Source organism: Mauremys reevesii, linkage group 4 (assembly GCF_016161935.1).
Source record: "Mauremys reevesii isolate NIE-2019 linkage group 4, ASM1616193v1, whole genome shotgun sequence".
Lineage (NCBI taxonomy): Eukaryota > Metazoa > Chordata > Testudines > Geoemydidae > Mauremys > Mauremys reevesii.
Window position 1 is genome coordinate 38,128,531 of NC_052626.1, and position 24,059 is coordinate 38,152,589.

The window sequence follows — 24,059 nt, forward strand, 5'->3', positions numbered from 1 at the left end:
GGGCCCCGTGCCCAGCCAGAGCGCAGCAAGCCCGCAGCCCCGCTCCCCAGGCCGGAGTGCCGGGTGGAATGCTGCAAGCCCCGCAGCCCCGCTCTTCCCACCAGAGCACAGTAAGCCCCGCGTCCCCGCTACCCCTGGCCAGAGCGCGGCAATCCCCGCGGCCCATTTCCCCAGCAGAGCGCGGCAAGCCCCTCAGCTCTGCTCCCCCACTCAGAGTGCCATCTGGAGCGCGGCAAGCCCTGCTGCCCCCGCTGTCCCATCCGGAGCGCGGCAAGCCCTGCCATCCTCTTCCCCCAGTCGGAGAGCGTGCAGACAGCTCTAAGCACGTGGCCCCGCTCCCCCGGCTGGAGTGTGGCAATCCCCGCGGCCCCGCTCCCCCGGGCCGGAGTGTGGCAATCCCCGCGGCCCCGCTCCCCGGGCCAGAGTGCGGCAAGCCCCGGGGCCCCGCTCCCCGGGCCAGAGTGCGGCAATCCGAGGTGCCGCCGAAGACTCGGAGCGCCGCCTGGTGAGTAGAAGCCCCACGAATTGGGCCCCGCACTTGCTAAAGCTGGCCCTGTCTACAAGGCCATCAACTGAAAGTATGAAGGACAGAAGAAAAATAGTTTGCAGTGTTGTTATAGCCATGTTAGCCCCAGGTTATTAGAGAGACAAGGTGGGTGAGGTAATGTCTTTTATTGGACCAGCTTCTATTGGTGATAGTGATGGGTTTTAGAGTGATACAGAACTCTTCTTCAGGAAAATTAGCCCAGCTTTGTTGGGGCCATCCTATGAAATTTGCATGTGTTAGGTTGGATTTGTTCCTCTAGGAAAGGAAAATATCATCCTGTGTGTTTGGACTATGACTAACATGATAGGGCCAAAAGTATGTTATTAGTAATAGTTTGCTTAGCAGATGACGTGAATCTTTGCAGCCACATCTCACTCTTTGAATCCAAAAAGCACATTGGAGAATTGCCTAGTTCTTCGAGAGTTTGCTCATATCGATTCCATGTTTGGCGTGTGCGCATGCCATGTGCACCATTGCCGGAGATTTTTCCCATAGTGATATCTGTAGGACCGGCTAGTGCCCCCTGGAGGCCTGTGCTCATGTGCCAATATAAGGGGTGCCCCGGTCCCGTGCCCTTCCAGTTCCTTCTTATCGCCCGTGACAGTTGCTGGAACAGCCTTCTCTGCCTTCTCCATTGGTTTACCAAATGTGTTTTGTAAATAGCCAATGGGAGGGCTAGAACTTTTTAAAATTGGAGAAAAAAACTTCCCTTTGTCTGTTGTTCTCTGGACAGAGGGGAACAGGGAGCAGTTGTGCTGTGAAAAGCTTAAGCCAGATATGAAAAACCATCAGATCATACCTAGAAATTGCTTACCTGGAACCCCAGATATGTAAGTAAATAGAGAATATCTAGAAAGATTCTATTAGGTTTATTTTTGTTTATCTGTTATTGGCTTGTGGACTCCTCTGTGCTAACCCCAAATGCTTTTTGTTTTGCTTATAACCTTTAAGATGTACCTCAAGAAGGTTTTTCTTGATGTTTAAATTTTGTAAGTGGGTTTTTTAAATCTAGCAAAAGCCTAAATTCCAGATGTATTTTCTTGCTTTTTGTTTTTAATAAAATTTACCATTTTTAAGAACAGGATTGATTTTTTTGGTGTCCTAAGAGGTTTGTGCATATGCTGTTACATTAGCTGGTGGCAACAGCTGATTTCCTTTCTCAGCTCTTCCCCGAAGCGGGGGTGAAAGGGCTCGAGGGTACCCCACAGGAAGGAATTCCCAAGTGAACCTTTCTGGTTTCAAAGGGTTTTTTTGCATTTGGGTGGTGGCAGCATCCAAAGTCAAAGAGAAAATATAACCTTGGGAGTTTAATGCAAGCTTGGAGTGGCCAGTATTAATCTTTAGAATCTTTGCAGGCCCCCACCTTCTGCACTCAAAGTGCCAGAGTGGGGAATCAGCCTTGACAACACATGACAGCATGGTTGCTGCATTGCTAAATCCCAAGGAGAGGGCATTCCAGGTCCATCAGGTTTTCCTAGGTAGCAGAAAACCCTCTACCAGGGCCACCTATCTGGCCAAGTGGAAACGCTTCACTTGCTGGGCACCCAAGCGGGGCCTTTGCCTGGTGCAGGTGTCCATGCAGTCCATCCTAGAGTATCTTCTTCGCCTGAAGCACCAAGGTCTGTCACTGTCTTCAGTTAAGGTCCACTTGGCAGATATCTTAGTGTTCCATCGCCCGATCCAAGGCAGATCTTCATCCAGCAGCTGATGAATAGATTCATTAAAGGGTTGGAGAGGCTCTACCCACAGGTTTGTGACCCAATCCTGCCTTGGGATTTAAACCTGGTCCTGTCCAGGCTCATGGGGCCACCTTTCGAGCCCTTGGCATCTTGCTCCCTGCTGCTCCTCTTGTGGAAGGTCGCTTTCCTGGTAGCAATCACTTTAGCCAGAAGTGTTTCAGAACTTCAAACTTTGACTTCAAAACCTCCCTATACTGTTTTCTTCAAAGATAAGGTCCAACTGCATCCCAACCTAGCCTTTCTACCCAAAGTGGTGTCACAGTTTCACATCAATCAAGACATCTTTCTGCCTGCCTTCTTCCTGAAACTGCACAAAACAGAAGAAGAATGGTGTCTGCATTCTCTACCTGTTTATATTGGCAGGACAAGACCCTACGCAAATCAATGCAGCTTTTTGTCGCTGTCATGGATAGAATGAAAGGTCTCCTGGTGTCATCCCAGAGGAACTTGTCCTGGATCATGGCCAGTATCCAGATCTGCTAAGAACAGGTGAAGACCCCACCTCTGGCCATCGTGAATATTCATTCTATGAGATTGCAAACATCTTCAGCAGTATTCCTGGTGCAAATACCAATTCAGGACATCTGCAGGGCAGTGATTTGGTCATCAGTCCACATGTTCATGTCCCATTATTTGATCACCCAACAGGCCACAGATGATGTCAGTTTTGAGAGAGCTGTGTTACAATCGGCATGCCCTTGAATTCCTAGCCCACCTCCAGGGATACTGCTTGTGAGTCACCTAACATGGAATTGACATGAGCAAGCACTTGTAGAAGAAAAAACAGTTACCTAACTTTTTGTAACTGTTTGTTCTTCGAGACGTGTTGCTCATGTATATTCCATGACCCGCCCTCCTATCCCGCCATCAGAGTTGACGGCAAGAAGGAAATGGAAGGGCACGGGGCTGGTGGTGCCCCTTATGCTGGTGCATGAGTGCAGGCCTTCAGGAGATGCTAGGGCTGGCCCTCCAGATACCACTAGGGGGAAATCTCTGGCAATGCTGCACATGGCATGTGCACACACCTAACATGGAATGGACATGAGCAACACATCTCGAAGAGCAGCTGTTACGAACGGTAGATATCTGTTTTATCCTAGGTGGCAGCTGTTTGTAGTGTGTGCAGGGCTTTGATGCAAGATAAAATAAAATGAATACATAGACGAGAAATACCTGATAACAGTTACATAACAGTTACTCTTATGTATTGTATGATACACAATACATCGTACAGCTTGCCACCAAATGCAACATAGTTTGAGGGTGGCATAGATACAGTTGGAGTCGTTTTCAGCTTGGAAAGCCAGGATATGATGTTTGCACAGGTGTCAAGGGACCAGCCCTAGAGGTGGTGAGGAGCTGCCATCTGCTCTGTCATTGAGAAAATTATAGGAACGTTTTTAGACATAATTTTGTGTTAATGTAAAAGGTGAGTTTGTCAACTTGAATATGTGAAACACCTGTACTACTCATGCCCAAGTCCTCTGTGTCAAATCTCTTAATAAAGTACACCCTAATAATTGAAAAATTATGTTTGAAGAAATTCTCAAAGCTTATTCAACAGCCAGATACCTCAGAGTTCAAAACTAGAGGCATACATCTAATTTTAAAATGTAAATCCTTTTGAAAATGTTCATTTTCCAATATTGGAGTCATTCTACTACTTCTGTCCCCGTCCAAAAGCTACTTTTTGCTTAGCAGTCCTCATTTTAAATTAGGCCATGTCTAAGCTACAGAGTTAAATTGACTTGTTACATTAATGATCATAAACCACTGTAATTACAATGCTTGTGCATGTTCACACAATGTTCCTTATGTCGACAGAGCACGTCCACAATCGGTGCTTTAGCACCGACAGAGAGAGCAGTGCACCGAGAGTAGCTATCCCACTGTACAAATCACGACCTTTTGCTGCTAGAAGTTCTGGTAATAGATTGCAGTTCATCATGGAGTCGGAGGTGCTCTGCCGGTATGTAGGAGCTGGCCATCAAGGGCACATCTGCAGAAGCAAAAGAAACAATACACAGAGTCAATATTGTGAGTGCTCTCACAGCCTTGAATCATAAAAGTTACATTTACCTCTTTCTCACTTTCCCTTGACAAGCATGGAGCACAGTGAGAGCCCTAAACATGGTGAGTTTAGTCCAGGCAGGGAAGGTGCTAGATGGGACAAAGGGTCTGGGTGGTTTCAGAAGGGGATCACAACAGGTGTCTAGTGACACTATTCTGAATACTTGCACTGTTTTCCATAGGTGGGGATGATCGAAGCTGATATCTCATTACTGAGGGTAAACAAAGATGCAAGAGTGCATCTCTGCATGCATGTGGCTTCAGATCGGGTCCATATGCTGCTCATCTGTGTGCTACTTTGATTCCTGCAGAAGTAATTGCTGATTGGCACAGCAATGTTTCCTACAGCAGGGAAGAAAAGGCCAATGGGGCTGCAAGAAGCAGCACGGGCCGAGGGATGTGCTGGCCACCGCTTCCCGCAGCCCCCATTGGCCTGGAACAGCGAACCGCAGCCATTCGGAGCTGTGATTGGCCGAACCTGCGGACACTGCAGGTAAACAAACTGTCCCGGCCCTCCAGCAGATTTCCCTGATGGGCCCCATGCCAAAGATATAGTCGATTTCACCATTTTACTACTATAGTTAGTAGTGTCCATTTGTTGTGGGCCTTTCACACAGCTGCAAGGGAGAGAAAAATATTCTAAATAGGAAAATGTAATTCTAAAACCACAAAAATTGAGAAACATAGTGAACTTGAAATCTAGATTTCAAGTTCACTGTGTTTCTCTATTTTGTTCAGCCATACTGTGCATATGGTTTCAATGTCAGCCAGTCTTACTGATATCAAATTTTACTGGCAGGAAGTCAGCTATAATTTTTACACAATGGTATTGTAATACTGTGTTCTGGATCTCCTGTATGCTAATTTGCACACTCTTTTGTGCCAGTTTTCTTTTTCCTAGCTTCTTGAATATGTTTATCCACATTCACCCTCTCCAATCTTCTATGAGCAATTTTGGCATGGTTTTCACATTTTCAAAACCACATGTCACTTGATGTTCTTGGATTTTTCACTTTCATTTGATAAAGCTGTTTTTACTGGAATATGTTGTCTATTTTTCTTTCTGTCCCTTGAAGATGTCCAAAGGAGCTATGATTGTGGTTTAAGGCAATCTGCCGACAAAAATATATGTTAGTACTGTAATGAAGGGTGCAACTACTGTACAATGCTGATGCAAGTTAACTTCATTTCAACCCCAACATCATGTAGTGGGTGTATTTCAGATGTTTTCAATGATAATAAAGGCATATAGTGCTCTGATCCCACAGAAAGATTAAATACATTCATCTTAGTATTGTTCGATAACAGCAGTCTTACAAACTGATTTACTAATTGGTTCAGCTGCTCAGTCAATACAAATAACCATTCTTATTAGGTTTCCTGATACAATAATTAAAAATTCGTGATGTGTCCTTTCTGCTCACTGGCATCCTAATGTAAAAAGAAATCGCTTTGATATCAACACATACAGCAGGATCCGTTCCTGGATCCTGATCTCTTACCTTTGTTGAAGACAAATGAACAGCATCTCTGTTCCTGCAAATACTGGAGGCCCTTCAGTCTTGTCTATATGTCTCTGGGTATGTCTACACTGCAGTTAAAAACGTGCAGCTGGCTCATGCCAGCTGACTCGGTCTTGTGGTGCGTGAGCTAAGGAGCTATTTAACTGCTGTGTAGATGCTTGGGCTGGGGCTCCTGCCCAAGTCCAGACATTTGCACTGCAATTAAACAGCCCCATAGCCTGAGTCCTGCAAGCTCAAGTCTGCTGACACTGGCCAGCCTTGGGATTTTAATTACAATGTAGACATACCTTCTGGGGTCTGGCCATGCCCTTTCCATACTTTCACTAGATTCTTTGTCTCTGGAAGTGTAAACAAAATGGCACTGTGCCTGCTTTCTTTATTTTCTTTTAAATCTCTTTCCACCCCGTCCATGTGCTCACACATATTCTTTCCTTTCTCCTTGGAGCCAAAATTTCTGGAGCTCTCTTTCCCAACAGGGGCCATTCAGCCAAGCACGTACTGACTGTGTCACACCCCTTACCTGATCATGGAACATGACATTCTCAACCCATAGACCCTCCCTCTGCCAGCATACAGTCTCCACATCAGCTGAGACACCTCTCAGTGGACCAGATTTCTTCAGCACTTATGGCTTAACAGGGTAGACCATCTTTACCTTCCGGGATACTACAAGGGTAAATCCTCCAAGGCTCCTAGTCCAATCTATCCCAAAGGAAAAAGCTTCAGACTCCGTTCCCATGTACTTAAGTGGGTGACAGTCTCTTGGCAAGTACTCATCTCAGACCTCAGTGTTAAAAAATGTCATAAATGTTGACTCATCCAAATCTCCAGTAGGTGGCTGAGATGTTCCTTAAATCAGTGTTCTCTACTTGGAATCTACCTACAGCACTACAAGCCTTAATGAGTAAGTTTAAGATTTTGTCACTGGTATTTTTAGTAAAAGTCACAGACAGGCCACGGACAATAAACAGAAATTCACAGAAGCCTGCAACCTGTCTGTGACTTTTACTAAAAATACTTGGGGGGGATGGGGAGACTAACAGTGGAGCCTCACCAGGGGCTGACTGCCAGCCGCTGCTCCTGCCTCAGCTGCTGCTCTGCCCCAGCTACTGTCCCAGCCTTGGCCGCTGTTCCCGCTCCAGGGATTGATCGAGCCCCAGGCCGCTGCTCCAGCCCCACCACTGTGGCATGCTGATGCCACAGGTGTCATGGAGGTCCATTAAAGTCACGGAATCTGTGACAGTATCATATCCTTATTCATGATCTATCTTGTTAAACCAAGAATATCCAGCTCCCTGTATCTCCTTTCCATAAAAATATGCTTCCTGTTCACAATCACATTGGCAAAGAGAGTCTTTGAAATTTCTGTTCTTAATAATACTTAGCTCTTACATAGCAAATTTTCCAGAAGGACAAGATACATCTGAATCATTCATAGCCAAGGTTAACTCTTCCTTTTGTACCTCAGAGGAGGAGAAATTCTTTCTTCCTTTACCCCAAAACTTTGTTTCTTTCAATTTTAACTTCGTGGGCCTGAAACCATCCAAATACCACATGGTTAGGATCAAGTGCAGCATCACTTGAGCATATTCAGCTGCAGATAATCAGATTCCAGAAAGGACAGGAGCCCACCCCGTGTGGCACATGACAGCTTCCTGGACAGAGAGGGCATCCCTGACCATCCGGCCACCTGTTCATCTATCAACCCTTTTACAAAGCATTACATCTTGAATTTCATTCCTCTGGGAAAAACATCCTTCAGAAGGAATGTGTTCCAACAGTAGTCCCAGAATAGATTAATTCTACCAATTTTAGGGATGGAGCTACATTTTCCTCTGCCTTACTTATTTCTCCTCAGAACTAATTTTTCCATGCTGCTTCCTACCTCCCAGTTGTTTGAGATTAGAAGACAAAAACAGAACCAAAATTGAAAATTTGTTACTTGATTACTTCCTTTCTGGACTGACCTCTCCCCATTCCTTCTCCACCTGAAACAAATTGCGTGTGTGGGTGTGGGTGTGGCTTCTTTAGTCTCTGTGTATAAAGATAGCACAGTTAGCACTTAATTTATAAATTATGTTTAATCTACTAATAAGAATTGTTTCCTTACAACTTTGGAAACATCGCACAGGGCAGAAGAGGGCATAGCCAAGCCCCAGAGCCCTCATGGATGAGTCTGAACTGCTCCAGTATTTGCTAGATGATAAGCACAGCTCGTTTGTCTTGGACTAGAGGAGAGGTCAGTCCCAGAAAGGAAATCATGAGGAAACAAATATTCCATTGCATATGTTATCAGTGGACTAATAGTAGATAGTAGAACATCCCACAACAAATTTAGAAAGTTAAATGTCAAAGGTGGGTCACAAATGTTTTTCTTTTCCAAGATCATCATCTCCAGTAGATGTTTATGGTGTCCTGGGGTTCTAATTTTTAGGGTGTCTTGTTTTATAAAGTGTTCTGGCTTGATCTGTATAGGATGATAAAGTGAAGCTGTGTGGATTTTTCCCAGATAAATGGTAGTACATGAGACACCCAATAATACAGACAGAAAAACCCTCTAGGCACCTTATACAATTATAATTCCAAAAAACTCAAACCTCTGTCAAAACCAGTTAAGGTTGCTAAATGAGAACAGTGTAGTTATCTATCACATCACTTATAAAATCTGAGCACTTGAAGCAGCAAATAAATAGTTACGGTAATCATAAATGTTGCACAGTCCACATAATGAGAACATATTATTTAGTAATAAAGAAATGCACATTCCATCACAGCACAACAAACATGGATCAATGGACTGTTGATTTATTTTATATTTTATGTTTTGTTTTTTCATTATCTAAACATTACTTTCTTAAGGTTACTCGTAAATGGGAAAATTTAATTTTACTTATTTATCACTAGACAGGATTTTCAGGTAAAGTCCTTAAGTGTTTTTGTTGATCAAAATTAGAATGGCTCTTATGCGAATCTGCCTCATACAATGCGCACCTGAAAAGATGTACATTCCTGAAATAGCGAAATTAGCCATGCATGCACGTGCAGCAGGTCTACTGTCTTACTCTGAATGTGGTAAGATGTGCTTAAAAAAATACAGCAAATGATATCAAACACTAGACTAGAAGCTGTTTCTTTTGGTTTCACAGCTAGTGCCCAGACTACTAGGTCAGAGTGACTTTACCAGCCACTGAACCTCACTTTGTCTTACTTATCCATCTGAAAAATATGGTAATAATGTATTGGTGATAAAGCTTTGTGCGTACCTAACACCTTTTTCTCTATAGATCTCAAAGCACTTTACAAAGGTGAGTATTTCCGGCATTTTATAGTTACCCTAACTAAGCATAAAGATTTGAGTGAACTTCGGAGGCAGTGTGCTTAATCAAGAAGGCACTGGACTTAAACTCAGGAGGCCTGGGTTTCATTCCTCACTCTGCCACTGGCAACGGGTGTCTTTGGGCAAGTCACTTCCCCTCCCGGGGCCTCAGCTTTCTCATCTGTAAAATGGGACAATGACACTGACCTTCATAAGGAGCTTTGAGATCTACAAATAAAAAGCATTATATAACAGCTAGGGTTTTTTACTTAATGTATCAGAGGCAATGTGGTCTAATTGCTAAGATATGGGTCTACTACCTCAATGATCAGGTTTCTGTTCTTAGCGGTGGCCACATATGTCCTATATAATTTTTGTCAAGTCACTTAAACTGCCAGTTTTTCAGTTACTCCTCTGACAGATGGACCCATGCACATTATTTGTAGGACAAGGGGGCACTTTAGATGGAAATGCAGGAGGAAGAATAATTCTTAACAAATGTTGAGATTTCTTTTCTCCTTTTGAAAGCCAGTCCTGGCTGGTTCAGAGGCCAATGAGAAAATATTTTTTCTGTGTGTGTGTGTGTTGTTTTTTTTACCAGCATCTTCATTTGACAGAGAACGATGTCTAACTTGCAAATAACATAAACCTCTTTTATCGTTCCTGTCCTGGGAAACTACATTTTGCCCGAACCAGGATAATGGTGTGGTGTAATGCAATTTAGTTGGGTAGGTTAAGGGATACAGTGAAATGCTAGACACTTTGCCAACATTTCCAAAAGGAACCAATTTTAAATCTTTTATTCTCAAAGATTTCTTAAACATTTTCTTAAACATTTTCAGAACACTTTCTGTTTTCAATGAGACTTAGCCCTAAACATTTGAAAGCTTAAAGTTTTGCAGGCGGACTATGTTTGCAACCTTAACTATGGAAATGAGCTCCAGTCCATAATAAAACGCATGTGCAGAGCCAGGAGGAGAAATCGCAGTACTTTGACTCAAAAAGAAGCCTCTACCAACTGAGATAAGGGGAAGTATCTACTACCTGTTACTTATAAAAATATACTTGCATTCTTCCAAAGCTGTAGCAAATCAAAAGAGGGCAACATAAACATATAGTACCTGTTCCTGATCTAGAGTGACCAGATAGCTACAGGGAGTGGAGGCTAATAGGCATCTATATAAGACAAAGCCCTGAATATCAGGATTGTCCCTATAAAATCGGGACATCTGGTCACCCTATCCTGATCCCACTTCAATCGATGGCAAAAAACAACAACAAACCCTCCCATTGATATTAATGGGCACAGGGTTGGGCAAAAAAATAATCACAAAAATCTTCCCAAACCTCTAATTAACATTGACTAAGTACAGTATATTTTCTCTCTCGGTCCTCACATCCAATTACATCTCTACCCCGATATAACGCGACCTGATATAACACGAATTCAGATATAACGCAGTAAAGCAGCACTCCAGGGGGCTGGGGCTGCACGCTCTGGCAGATCAAAGCAAGTTCAATATAACGTGGTTTCACCTATAACGCAGTAAGATTTTTTGGCTCTCGAGGACTGCATTATATCAGGGTAGAGGTGTATGTCTAAATCTTGAAGATTTCTTTTTGCCTAACCTCTTTAAGATACAGCCTTTCCCATCCATCCACATAGCTAAAGTTCCATGCTCTCATCATCTCACATCTCAGTTACTCCAGCATCCTTTTCTCTGGCCATGACAAATCCACTCTTGCCCCTCTGATATCCATTCACAATGCTGCTGCAAAGATCATTTTCCTAGTGTGTTGCTTTGACATCATTAGCACACTCTTTCATCTCTCTGATGGCTCCCTCTTCTCTGTCACATCAAACATAAGCTACTTGTCTTCACTTTGCAAGACCCATCATGACCCATCTCCACCCATTATCTTTCATTCAGTATTAAAAAGTCAACTCCTGCTTCCAATCAGCCAGTGATGCCAGCCTGTATTTCCCACTTGTTAAATTTTCAAACAAACGCCTTCATGCTTTTTCCTATGCAGTCCTTCATGCTTGTAAACATCCACAAAACTAACTCATTATCCTCGTTAAAACTCTCCTTTCAGTAACTCAGCCAAAGGTTAGCGATCTATTACAGGAGTGTGTGTGTGAGTTTCTGTGGCCTGCAATGTGCAGGAGGTCAGACTAGATGCTCATGATGGTCCCTTCTGGCCTTAATGTTTATGAATGTATGGTGCTTACAAAAAAATTTACAGGAGTTAGGCTGCTGGTGTGCTGAGACCACTGCCTATCACCCTGACCAATACTGTCTGATTGTTTCCTTGTACTCCTACAGCTACCTGTGTCCATCTGTTGTCTCTTGTCTTATACTTAGATTGTAAGCTCCTTGGGCTAGGGACTGTCTTTCTTTTCAGTGTTTGTACAGTGCCTAGCTCAGTGAGGTCCTGGTCCATGACTCAGGCTTCTAGATGCTGTGAGACTACAAATAATAAATATAGGCAGCACATGAGGCTTTCCATATCCAAACCAATCCCCAGATGGACAAAAGTAAGACAAAGCCCTGAATGTTTTATAGCTGATTTGGGGCAGCTAGATGTGGTAAGACAAGTCTCAGTATAACTTTTTCAATATTGATCATAATTAGAAAATCTGGGAAACAGTGATATTTGGCCAGATTGTCCACTTCAAGTGATGGCTTTGATCAGATGTCAGATGATCAGGGGATCAGCAGTTGTATGCATGCTTCTTTAAGAAGGCATTGGTAATTTCCTCCCCACAATGGGACCAAGATGACTCCATTGGTCTTCAGCATTCCGGAAGGGTATGGATTACAGAAAGTGTTCCTTAACACCTCCAGCATCTCAGAGAATCACGCTGATCAAAACTCAAGAAGAGAAGATTTAGTGTTTATCTCAAGAACTTGCCTTGCTACTAGCGTGGTGGACAGTTCCAACCAAATTAGAGTGATTTTTATATGGAAAGTCAGAAAAGGGGATACTCAAATAACTAACTTTTAGCAAAGCTATTTAGCACCTGGTACAAATCTGCTCACCAAGACTTTGCTAATAGAAGCCGGATGCTGCCTTAATGATGGAAAAGCTACCATTTATTTCAATATAATAAACACTGAAATGTGACATAACTAATAAATTAACTATTAATTTCATGACACTTAACAACATTTAATCTTCTTCATTATAACTATGAAATAAAAGTCCATCTACCAAGACAGCATTGTCAAAGCCAAGATACACTGATTTCCTATTTCACTTTATTTTGGTGGCGGTTAGGGGGGTTGGTGGTAAAAACAATTTAAAAAAACTTTTATTCTGTAACTTGGAATTTCTGCAGAAGACCTATGATGATCAGGGTTCAAGAAAATTAGCGATGGCTAAATGCCATATCTGCTTCCAGTTCCTCCTTTGCTGGGTTTGGCAGGTTCCACACTCTCTCCTGGGGTAGTAGATATTCTGTGAACAGCTTCTACCTTTAAAATTGTAATCTCATGTTCTACAAGTTTCAACAGCTACCAACAGCTCCAGTAAATTTTAAAAAACCCTGTTGGTGTGAGTTGCGTGGGAGGGATGGCCATAGGCTGTGCACATCTGGATGTGTTCCACGCCCCCCAGCTGTTGAGGGGGAAGAAGGAGCTTCTTGGCCTAGGTCTTTACTAGAAACTTTTGCCAGTATAACAACATTGAACAGTGGTGTAATCATTTATGACATTTTTATACCAGCAAAAAAGTCCTTTTGCTGATATAGCTTACTTAGTTCAGGGAATTGGTATAAGCTATACAACCAAAGGAGTTCTTTTGCCAGTATAAACTGTCTCCATTAGAAGGTTTGCCTGTGTAGAATTACTGCTGTAGCTATACCCGCAGACCCTTTTTAGTGTAGACTCAAATTTGTTTTCTTCCTCCACAGCCTTCTATCTAATAGTGACATGAGGTTAAGAAAGTTTATAAAATAAGTCCCAATAGTACATAGAGGAAAGGGGAGGAGACAGCAGACCACTTTCGAATGGTTCATATAGGAATGCCTACAGATTTTCTGGTTGATTTTAACTGTAGGCCCCTTGAGTTTATACACTCTTCAGTTGCTTAGTTAGTCTGTTTTTATTATGACTATATTTGGGTTTTCCTTTTGTTTGGTTTTTTAGGTTTTTATTTTTATTTCTAAACAAAATTATACTAGTCAGTCTATCAAGCGGAGGTAGCATCAATGTAATTTGCCTTTTAGCTTTATAAAGCACTACCTAACATAGATGCTAATACGATATAAACACTGAAAAACAATCAGATCACAGTAGTGAAGACAACTCAGGGAAGACCTTTGCTCAACATGCAGTGGTCAAAAAAGCGGACAAAATGTCAGGATGCATAAGAAATAGGGTAGAGGGTACTGAAAATATAACAACACCATATGAAATCAGTGATACACCCTCACTTGGAATTTTGTGTTCTGGTAACTCCGTCCCAAGAAGGATGTAACAGAAATGCAGTGGGCTGCATAGAGGCTATGAAAATGAGTTGGTTCATGGAGAAACTCTCACATAAAGAGTTTGGAATGATTGAAACAATTTATCGTAGAGAAGAGAGGAATAAGAAAGGGCACAATAAATATATATATATAAAATAATGAATGGTACAGATAATGTAGATAGGAACGTCTTTTTACAATTTCATATGATGCAAGGACAAGAACAAGAAGGCATCCAATTAAATTAAAAGATGGCAAAAAGGAAATACTTCATGTAATATGCAGTTAGACAATGGAATTCATTGACATAGAGGCCAAAAATTTATCAGGATTCAAAAAAGGATTGTAAAAGCAGCAAAGAATCCCGTGGCACCTTACAGACTAACAGACGTATTGGAGCATGAGCTTTCGTGGGTGAATACCCACTTTGTCGGATGCAAGAATTGGACATTTACATGGTTAAAAAAATATTCAAAGTCATGATAATAAATACTTCAAAAAATTGTAAGTGATATCGTATCTCCTGCTTCAGGGCAGAAGCCAGAGTCTAATGGGGGAATAAGAAGAAACCTTCCTTTTTTGGCAAGTTCTTTCATAACCGTTTTCTTCAGGGTTTCTTTCACCTTCCACTGAAGCAACTGCTAAAGACGGGATCCTGAACTAAATGGGCCCCGGGGCTGATCAAGTATGGCAATTCTTGTATTCCTATGTAATGAGTTTTTGTACAAAATGTTGTATGTGCAAATACCAGCAAAGACAAAATGAAGCCCTTTCATCATGTTCAACTTGTTTTTTATTTGTTCTCTTTACTTTCTAATTATGTATTCTGCTTTATTTGCAGGAGCGTATCATGGCCTTAGAAACAGTAAGTTTCTCTTGTTCCTTTTCAAACCAGTTCTAGTTCTTAAACAGATTTTCATATAGTCTCGAAAGGGAAAAGGTCCAGGATGTGTGAAAGCAATTTTCCAAACACTAACCCAACTTCCAAGAAGTTTTTTTTTGCCAATTGACAAAAATGAACCAAAGAATAGGTGAAATTATCAACTAGCAGTGTGTTGGCATGAGGTCATTTAATGGAAATATGTTGGTAAAGCCTAGCATATTTTAAAGGTCAGCGCTCTATAAATACTAATTAGACAAACATTGCCATTTATTGAATTTGTTTAATTTGCTTACGTTTAATGTAAAGTATACATTAGTATCTCTTTACCAGCAATTCTGCACTTGGACGGATGAAGTGAGCAAGTAAATTTCAATTAATGCTTCTGGGGGAATTCTGCGCCAAAAAAAATTAAAATTCTGCAGGCAATATTTTAAAATTTTGCAAAATTCTTCATATTTTGTTTGTCAAAATAACATTATATAATCATGCCAGTTTCAATCATTTTGGTAACTTATTTCAAAATACTGTACCTGTCAGCAGCTATGTCTAACAATACAGACACACAAAAAATTCCCCCAAGTAGAGAGTTAAAGAAACCCCTGCGACAACCTAGTTCCTGTTTTTCTGTCCCCTCCCCACACCCTCGAGCCTAACCGGGGGGACCAGATATCCATGCCCCCTTCCCCTAGAGCCCAGCCATGGGGCAACCCCCAGACACCTGCACCCTCTATCCCTCCAGATCCCAACCACGGGACACCCCATGAAAACCCCCATGAAAATCTGCCCAAATTTGTCCAAGTTATAAGTCTTTAAAAAAAAACCTATAGAACAGTGGTTCGTGGGCTGCGTGTGGCCCACTTAGCACACAGATGCAGCCCAGCTGTGTGCTAAAGGGTGGTGGGGTCCAGGACTGCCAGGGGCTGCTATGTGGCAGGGTGCAGGGTCCGGGCAGCCACCCTGCCCTGCACACCCAGCATCTAGTGTCAGGGCTGCCGCACAGCCCCGCACAGCAAGGGTTGGGGTCAGGGTTGGCAGCGGGGTCGGGTCAGGGCTGATGCCTGGCCCCGCACAACAGGGTAAAGGGTCCCTGCTGCCCAACCCCGCCACCAGGGCTCTGCTCCTGACTCCACTCTGTGGAGGGGTCTCTGGACTGGAGGCGCTGGGCATAGCAGGTTGGAGGGGGTTGGGAGAGTGCTGTGGTTCTCAACCTGCAGCCCAGGTAACACATATGTGGCCCACAATGTTTAATTGGTTGAGAACCACTGCAGTAGAGAGTTGGTAGAACTTTGCAGCTAAATTCTCCAAAAATTCCATCTGCACAAATATTTTATAGCAATGCTCTCTAATCAAAAAGATCCAATAACAAATTGAGTAACGTGTCAGTTTATTCCAGGTAAGCCCATGGTAACAGTTTAATATATTCTTACAATCAAGAAGGTATGTGGAAAAATACCTTTTTCTCTGCTATGCAGGACAATCATGTTAATCAATAGTCACACTTGTGTTTGTCATGGCACTTTTTCTTCCTTCTAAGGAAAATAACCAGATAAACACATCCTCGCCTGCCTGCCTGCTAGAGGTCTTTACTTCTATGCTGGGTACCATTTGAAACAAATCTCTTGACTATTCACTATCCCTAATTTTAAAAATAAAAAATCTTTCAAATGTAATTTAAAAACCAAGCAGTAAATTTGTCAAATAATAAATTTCCTAGCATCAGCCATTATATTTTGTTCATTCATAAAGTATCTGCATGCTAAAATGTACTGTTGCATACAAAATAGTGTAGGTCAAACGATTTAGTTCTTTAAGCAAAACTATCATTAAAAAGTTATAGGATTTGGCCCTATGTTACCTTAACACAATCAGGCTGACTTAAATGAAAGACCAGAAAATTCTATTTGAGATTAACTCTTCCTTAGTTTACCCCATTGGACCGATGTGTTACATCTCCTTTGATGTCTATTATAGCCTGCTGTTCTAATGCTCATCAACAGAAAACATGGGAGTTTAGGAAAAAGTTACTCTGAATTCTTGACTCTTGTTAGCTTGGTTCAGACTCCTAAGAACTGTTTCTTCTCTCCTTTACAGTGGTGTAAATCTAGAGTAACTCTATAGATTTATACCAGTATCATTGACTGATCCTGAATGTTATGAAATGGTTTTATATACGGACTTCCTTTTTAAGTATTAATGTTTTTTGTGTTTTGTTTTAAATTATATTGCGCATGCATGAAAGTTAAGGCTTTAATCATCAGTAAGGCAAATTTCTCCTTGATGCCTTGAACAGACTTAGAAATTCAAGATGTTCTACTCTTCTTCTGCATTAGGAGGACTAGAGTGGAGTCAATTCTCTGCTCAATCTCCTCTTCCAGCAGTAACACTGAAAGGGAGACAAGGATTATAATGCATCAGAGAAGGATCTTGTGACCATCTCCAACCACTGAAATTAAGAGGACCCCGCAATATTTTCAAATCTTGGGGTGTCATATAGTACTAGGAAATTCACTCTCATGCCTGTTTCTTGGCTGTTGTTCTACATGTCACTGAGCATTTAGGAATTCTTTAATCTGAGAGTTAATAGCCCCTTCCCTTTTTGGTGTGCTACTGTAGTGTTATGCCAGAACTGCTGTCACATCAAAGGGTTTGTAGTGCTTCTGGAACCAGGCAGTCTTTTGATGTTACAAAAATGATCAGGGAGGGGAACTCAAGGCTCCACCACCCTGCGTGCCTCACCCTTTCCTTTCCTTTCATCTACTAGCTAGCATGTCACTTCCTCTAGCCAGGGGTACAACCCTTGCCCAAGATTCCCTGCTTCCTTCCTTTCTCCCCAGACCTTTGGTGGGCAGCTGCTGGAGCTACCACTGCCAGAAGCATTCCCAGTTACGTTTTCCTGCAGTTTGGGCTCCCACATGCCTCTTTCCTCCAGGTCCTTATCTTCCTCTCAAGCTATTTATTTATATTCCTTACTCCTGTCTGTTCCTCTCATATAGGCTACTGCTCTTGCCAAAATGCCCTTCTGGTTCTCTAGCCTCTTCTATATCTCTTCCCTTGTCCTTCAGTTCGCTACAAAACTAACCCTCTCAATAGTTTTCACCCACCCCTGTTTTGCTGCTTCTCCTCCTTTTATTGCTCAGTGACACACTTTTGTCTCCAGCACCTTCCAATGACCCTCTGTCCCAGCTATCTCTTATTTCCTGATCCTTTCCCCTTTGCTGCATTTAAAAAAAATAGGATTGAAAAGCTTACCATAACAGATTTATAAGGATACCTTAAACAGTATTCATCTATAGTATCTAGTTTACATACATAGACTCTGCAAAATAATTTTTTTCTATTCAAACTTTCCCCCCCAACTCTACTTCCCTTAAACATTGCACATCATCATAAAATGATATACAAATTTGTACTCCTTATTCTAGAGTAGCGTATTACTAGTTTTCTGTTCTTAAAATATAGATCCATTTTTGTATTTTAAAATAATGTGAGATAATCAGCTAATATTTTTAATTGGGAAAATTAATATCTTGTGTTGAGACCTTGAAGGACAAATATATGGCTCAGCATAATCTGAGAAAAGTAGTGTTTTACTGTACATGTAATAAAAAATGTTTGAAGACAGTGGCACTAGAAGACATTATATTGAATCATATAAATATACAACTGGAAGGGACATCAAGAGGTCATCTAGTCCAGTCCCCAGTACTGAGGCAAGACCAAGTATACCTAGTCTAACCTGTTTTTAAGATCCACCAATGACAGGGATTCCACAGCCTCTCTTGGAAGCCCATTCCAGTGCTTAACTATCCTTACAGTTAGAAAGTTTTTTGTAATACCTACCCTAAACCTCCCTTGCTTCAAGTTAAGCTCATTTTTCAACCAATTATGTATCCATCATATAGTAATTTCATCTAGACCACATTTCCCTAGTTTCCCAATCGATGTTCTCATAAGCATTTTGTCAAAAACCTTACTAAAATCAAGATCTATCACCTCTACAGCTTCCCCCATCCACTAGACCAATACCCTATTAAAGAAGAAAATTAGGTTGGTTTAGTATGAGTTGTTCTTGACAAATCCATGTTGGCTGTTACTTATCGTCTTATCTTCTAGATGGTTATAGACTGATAGTTTAATAATTTAATCCAGTATCTTTCCAGGTATTGAAGTTAGACTAACTGGTCTATAATCCCATGGGTCCTCTTTGTGACCCTTTTAAAAGGTAGGTACTGTGGTTGCCCTCCTTCGAGTAATTGCACATGTGCATTCTGCTCTTGGTGTGCATACCCCCATGCACAGTCACCAGAATTTTTTCCCTTAGTGGTACTCATCGGGGTGGCTCGAGTGCCCTCTGCTGCCACTGGGATCAGTATAAAGGACCCAGCCAACCTTAGTCCCCTCAGTTCCTTTTTACTGCCTGTGATGGTCACTGGAACTGCTCTCCTTGCTTCTGCAAGTACTCTCAGTGGACTGTATCTGCTCATATTTTATTTTAAATAGTTTAGTGTTAGTAAGTTTATTAGTGTTTAGTTAGCTAGGTTTTTACTTCATCTGATGGTTTCATTTGATTCCCACTGCCAAGGAATGCCTCAGTAATCGGGCTTCAAGCCCTACATTTCCTGCAATAAGGCTATGGCTGTGAGCTATCTGTGCTCAAGTTGCTTTAAATGCCTTGGGGAAGCTCAGATCAGAGAGCATTGTCAAATTTTCAGGGACTTTAAGCCCCACATGAGGAAAGATTGTGAAGCCAGGCTAATGTTTCTATTCATAGAGCATCCCTCTATCTGAGTCAAGTTGATCAGACTCAGCACTGGGTCTCTCAGTCTCAGTAAGGAGTGTGCCTCCTACCATGCATAAGTTCTGTCACCATACACCATCCCCAGTGCCTAAGAAGAGGCATAAGAAGCAGAGTCCAGAAAGGGGGAGATCCCAGCACCAAAGACTGCTAGTTATGGGGTTAAGAGTAGTGTGTGGTCTAAGTCTAAGCACACCCCTGCTTTGGTACCGCAGAAGAAAGCACCATTGACCCCAACATGTAGGAAAGTACCGTTGACTGAGTAGCCAGGAGGAGCACCTTCCACATCTGTGGCACTGCACCGTACCAACACGATCTCAGTACCAACCATGCCATAGGCATTTGCAGCTGCTAGGGACATCCTGACCTAGTGTTGATACTCTCGGTGCTGGAGGGCATGGGAGAACCAACAAGATCACTACAGCTCTCAGTACCATCCCAGTCTCATGTACCCCTGATAGCTCACTCTTTGGTACTGTCAAAGGGAAACCCCACAATGCTTACTTCTCTGCAGGCCTCTCCACATAGGCATCATCTGGAATTGCGCCTCCATGGTGAACAGAAGGAGAGTCATCTTCTTCTGAACAGGAAGTTGGGTCCTACATTTCCCGTACTCAGAGTTGCTCTTGCTACCCCTCCTCCAGATGTTTCCATCCTTCCATAGATTCTGTCACAGGAATGCCATAGAGTGGTTGACCAGGAGGTCACTGGCACCTGTCCCGTAGCCTTTTGGAAATCCCTCTATCCCCCTGTTTCCAGATCCAATTCCAGGCTCTTCTATTTGATTGCCTCGGAAAGGCATGCGGCTCTTACTCACCTGACAGCTTCTGTTCCTGATTCCGGTACCAAACCTCATATCGGATATCAAGAGCTGGATCAGCAGGACCTGACAGATCAAGAAATGAAGGAAGAGCATCTGCAGCCAGTGCTGGCCTCCTCTTCCTCTTCTCTTGATGAGGTAGTCTCAGAAGGGGTCATGTCACCTCCCCCAGATGACTATAAAGCACACCAAGAATAGTTAAAGATGCTTTCCTTAAGTTTGGGGACTACGAATGGAAGAGGTAAAAGAATCCTCTCACTGCCTGGTCAATATTTTAGCCCCTGCCAGTCCTTCCAGAGTGACTCTGCCTCTGTGGACCTAGTTAAAGTGTTGTGGCAGACTTTTGCATCCCTTACACCCACTTCAAAAGGGACAAATGCTAGTCTTGTGCACCTGCCCAAGGTTATTAGTTCTTTTACTCCCATCCTGCCCCCTAGGGTTCCTGGCAGTTTTGGGTGCTAATGAGGGGAAAAGGGAGGGACATCAAGGCACAACCCCAAAATCAAGACTCAAAAAAGCTAAAACGGTTTGATAGGAAAATTTATTCTACCGGGGGGTTGCAACTCAGGGTTGCAAACCAACATGCACTTTTGGGCAGTTATGACTTTAACATATGGGACTCTATGCTAAAATTTAAAGAAACGCTGCCAGCAGATGGTAGGCAGGAGTTCTCCTCACTAGTGGGTGAGAGAAACTTGGTGGCGAGGGCCTCGATGTAAGCTGCTCTAGATATGGCTGACTTGGCTGCCAGGTCTGCTGCCATGCCTAGGAGCTTCTGGTTGCAGTTCTCTGGCTCTCACAGGAGGTCCAACATACTGTGCAGGATCTTCCCTTTGAGGGATCCTCCTCCTTTTTGGAGCAGACTGACCCTAAGCTCTGTGGGTTAAAGAACTCAAGGGAAACAAAGTCCCTTGGGTTGTATACCCCAGCCCCTTCCAGGAACCACTTCAGGCCTCCGCAGTCCCTCCGGTATTCTGCTCCAGTTGTCCAACAGGACCTGCAGAGGAAACTGAGTAGAGGTGATAGGCATAGGCTTCATCCTCCTTCTACCTCTGTATCAATGCCTGTTCCACCTAGACATCTAGGGGTTCTAAGCAGGCATTTTGATGGGACTCTTGAGGATGTGATACCAGTACCCAAGATGCCAAACCCCATTTTCCTTTATTTGTAAACCACTTTCCCATTTCCTCAGTGCTTGGTCCTGTATCACCACAGACCTTTGGGAGCTGAACATTGTAGAAGTGGGATACATTATCTGGTTTATTTCTACACTTTATTCCCACTCTCCCTCCATTTCCCTCTTCGGGGCCCTCTTGCGTGAAGAACTTCTGGTTTCAGACATTCAATCTCTCCTTCAGGTGGGAGCCATAGAGGTGGTTCCACAGAATTTAAGAGGGAAGGGTTTCTACTCCCAGTACTTCCTAATCCCAGAAGCAAAGGGAGGTCTCAGACCTATCCTATACCTGTGTCAGCTCAACAATGATCTCAAAAAGATAAAGTTTTACATGGTCACCCTGGCATCCATCATTCCCTCTCTGGATCCGAGGTATGCCAGCCTCGATTTTAGGGATGCTTACTTTCATGTGTCAATATATGAAGGACACAGAAAATTCCTCAGGTTTGTAGTGAAGTATTTGCATTACCAGATCACGGTGCTTTTGGCCTCTCTGCAGCATCTCTGGTGTTCACACAATGCATGGCTGTGTAGCAGCATTCCTGAGGAGACTAGGAGTGCAGGTCTACCCTTACCTGGACAGCTGGCTAATCATGGGCTGGTCCAAGTTATATCCAATGTTGTACTCATTTTAGTCAACATTCAAGGTCCTAGGCCTATTGATCAATGCAAACAAGTCTACCCTTTGCCCGTGACAGAGGATAGAGTTTATAGTGGCAGTGTTGGACTCTACCCAGGTCAGAGTGTTTCTCCCAGAGTCAAGGCTGCCATCGTTCTCAAGTTTCATCCGATCACAACAGCCCAAAACTGTATGAGGTTCCTAGGACACATTGTTTTATGCTCATATGTAATACAACATGTGAGACTGCACCTCAGATCCCCCAGACATGGCTGGCCTCAATGTACTAGCAAGCAGTCTTCATCCGAACACTGCGCTTACGGTACCTTCTTAAGTTCTGGTTTCAATTAATTGGTGGTTAGATCCTCTCAATGATTGTGTGGGTGTTCCCTTCATCCGCCCTCAACCATAAATGACTCTGGTCTCAGACGCATTGCTGTAGGGTGGGGGCTCACTTGGGGCCCCTCTGAATTCAGGGTCTTTGGTCCTTGAGGGAGCTCTCTTTTCATATCAGTGTCCAAGAACTAAGGGTGATTCATCTTCCTGTCTGTCTTTTCTATCTCATGTCAGAGGGAGAAACCTGTTTGTTCTTACAAACAACACTGCAGCTATGTTTTACCTCAACAGGCAGGGAGGAGCTCGCTCATCCCTCCTTTGTCAGGAAGTGATTCACCTATGGGACTTTTGCTAGCCCATTCAATCAACATGAAGGCCCCTTACCTTTCAGGGGTGCAGAACAAGCTAGCAGACTGCCTGAGCAGGTCATTTTCGAGTCGCCATAAGTGGTCTCTTCGTCCAGATGTAGCTAGATACATTTTCCAGTGGGGGATAGAGGGGGAATTCCCCAAATAGACCTATTTTCAAACATGTTCAACAGAATATGTCACCAGTTCTGCTCTCTGCAAGGCCACAGTCTGGGCTCAATCACCAATGCTTTCCTCCTACCCTGTACAGAAAAGCTTTGCTACAATTTCCACCAATCCCACTCAGACACAGTGCTACTGAAAATCAAGCAGGATCACACCCACATTATTATAATAGCCCCAGTGTGACCCAGGGCTGCCCAGAGGATTCCGGGGCCTGGGGTCTTCGGCGGCGGGGGGCCCCCGCTTCGGCAGTAATTCGGAGGCGGGGGGGGTCCTTCCGCTCCGGGACCCGCCGCCGAAGTGCCTCAAAGACCCTTGGGTTGTATTCTAGAAATGATGCCAAATTTGGTCAAACTGTTCTACAGTCTGTTTGTACATGAACTCTGATCCCTCTGCCTATACTACTGCTTGGGAGTCACCAAGAGTGGAATGCACATGTGAAATCATTCAGAGAAGAAAAACGGTGACTAATCTTTCTTAACTGTTGTTCTTCAATATGTGTTGCACATGTCCATTCCACGAGCTACCCTTGTACTCCTTTACATTGGCGTTTCTGGAAAGAAGGAACTGAAAGGCTTCGGGGTCAGCTGGGCCCTTTATACCAATGCCAGCAGCACGCTGCAGCAGAGGACACTCAAGCCCCCAATGGATACCACTGAGGGGAAAATTTCTGGCAACTGTAAATGGTGCATACACACACCAAGAGTGGAATGTACATGTGTAAAACATCTCGAAAAACACAATTATGAAAGGTTAGTAATCTTTTTTTCTCTAGTCCTCTGGGACCACCCCCATCCTTCATGAGTTCTTGACATTCATTGCTAACCATTCAGAGATTGTTTCAGCTAGTTCCTTAAATACCCAAGGATGAATTTCCTCAGGTCCTGTTGACTTAAAGACATCTAATTTATATAAATATTCTTTAATCTTTTCTGTCCCTGCTCTGGGTTGTGTTCCTTGGCCCTAGATGTAAATATTAAGTCTGTTAGGTAACTGGTCACAGTTAACCTTTTTAATGAAGAGTGAAATAAAATAGATGTTAAACATCTCAGCCTTCCTGATGTTCTCCATTATTAGCTCTCGTTCCCTGCTAAGCAATGGACCTAATTTCCTTCATCTTTCTCTTGTTCCTCATGTATTTATAGTACTACTTCTTATTGCCTTTTATTTCTTTTGCTAGGTGTGTCATTTTATGCCTTAACCTTTCCGATTTTGACCCTATATGCTTCTGCTATT

General features: G+C 43.0%; 1 protein-coding gene across 10 annotated transcripts in view; it reads left to right on the forward strand.

Moving 5' to 3' along the window:
* The window catches only part of CEP128 (centrosomal protein 128), a 432,173-nt gene that overhangs the window by 334,698 nt on the left and 73,416 nt on the right, over nt 1-24,059 (forward strand). For 7 of the 10 annotated variants that reach the window (XR_005597581.1, XM_039534734.1, XM_039534740.1 and 4 more), the window contains one exon: nt 14,508-14,531. The exons of the other annotated variants lie outside the window; for them this stretch is intronic. Coding sequence is in view for 6 of the 7 variants with exons in the window: in XM_039534734.1 (XP_039390668.1) it covers nt 14,508-14,531 (24 nt within the window). In the remaining variant the exon portion in view is untranslated. The remainder of the gene's footprint in view (nt 1-14,507; nt 14,532-24,059) is intronic. 10 annotated transcript variants of the gene reach the window in all.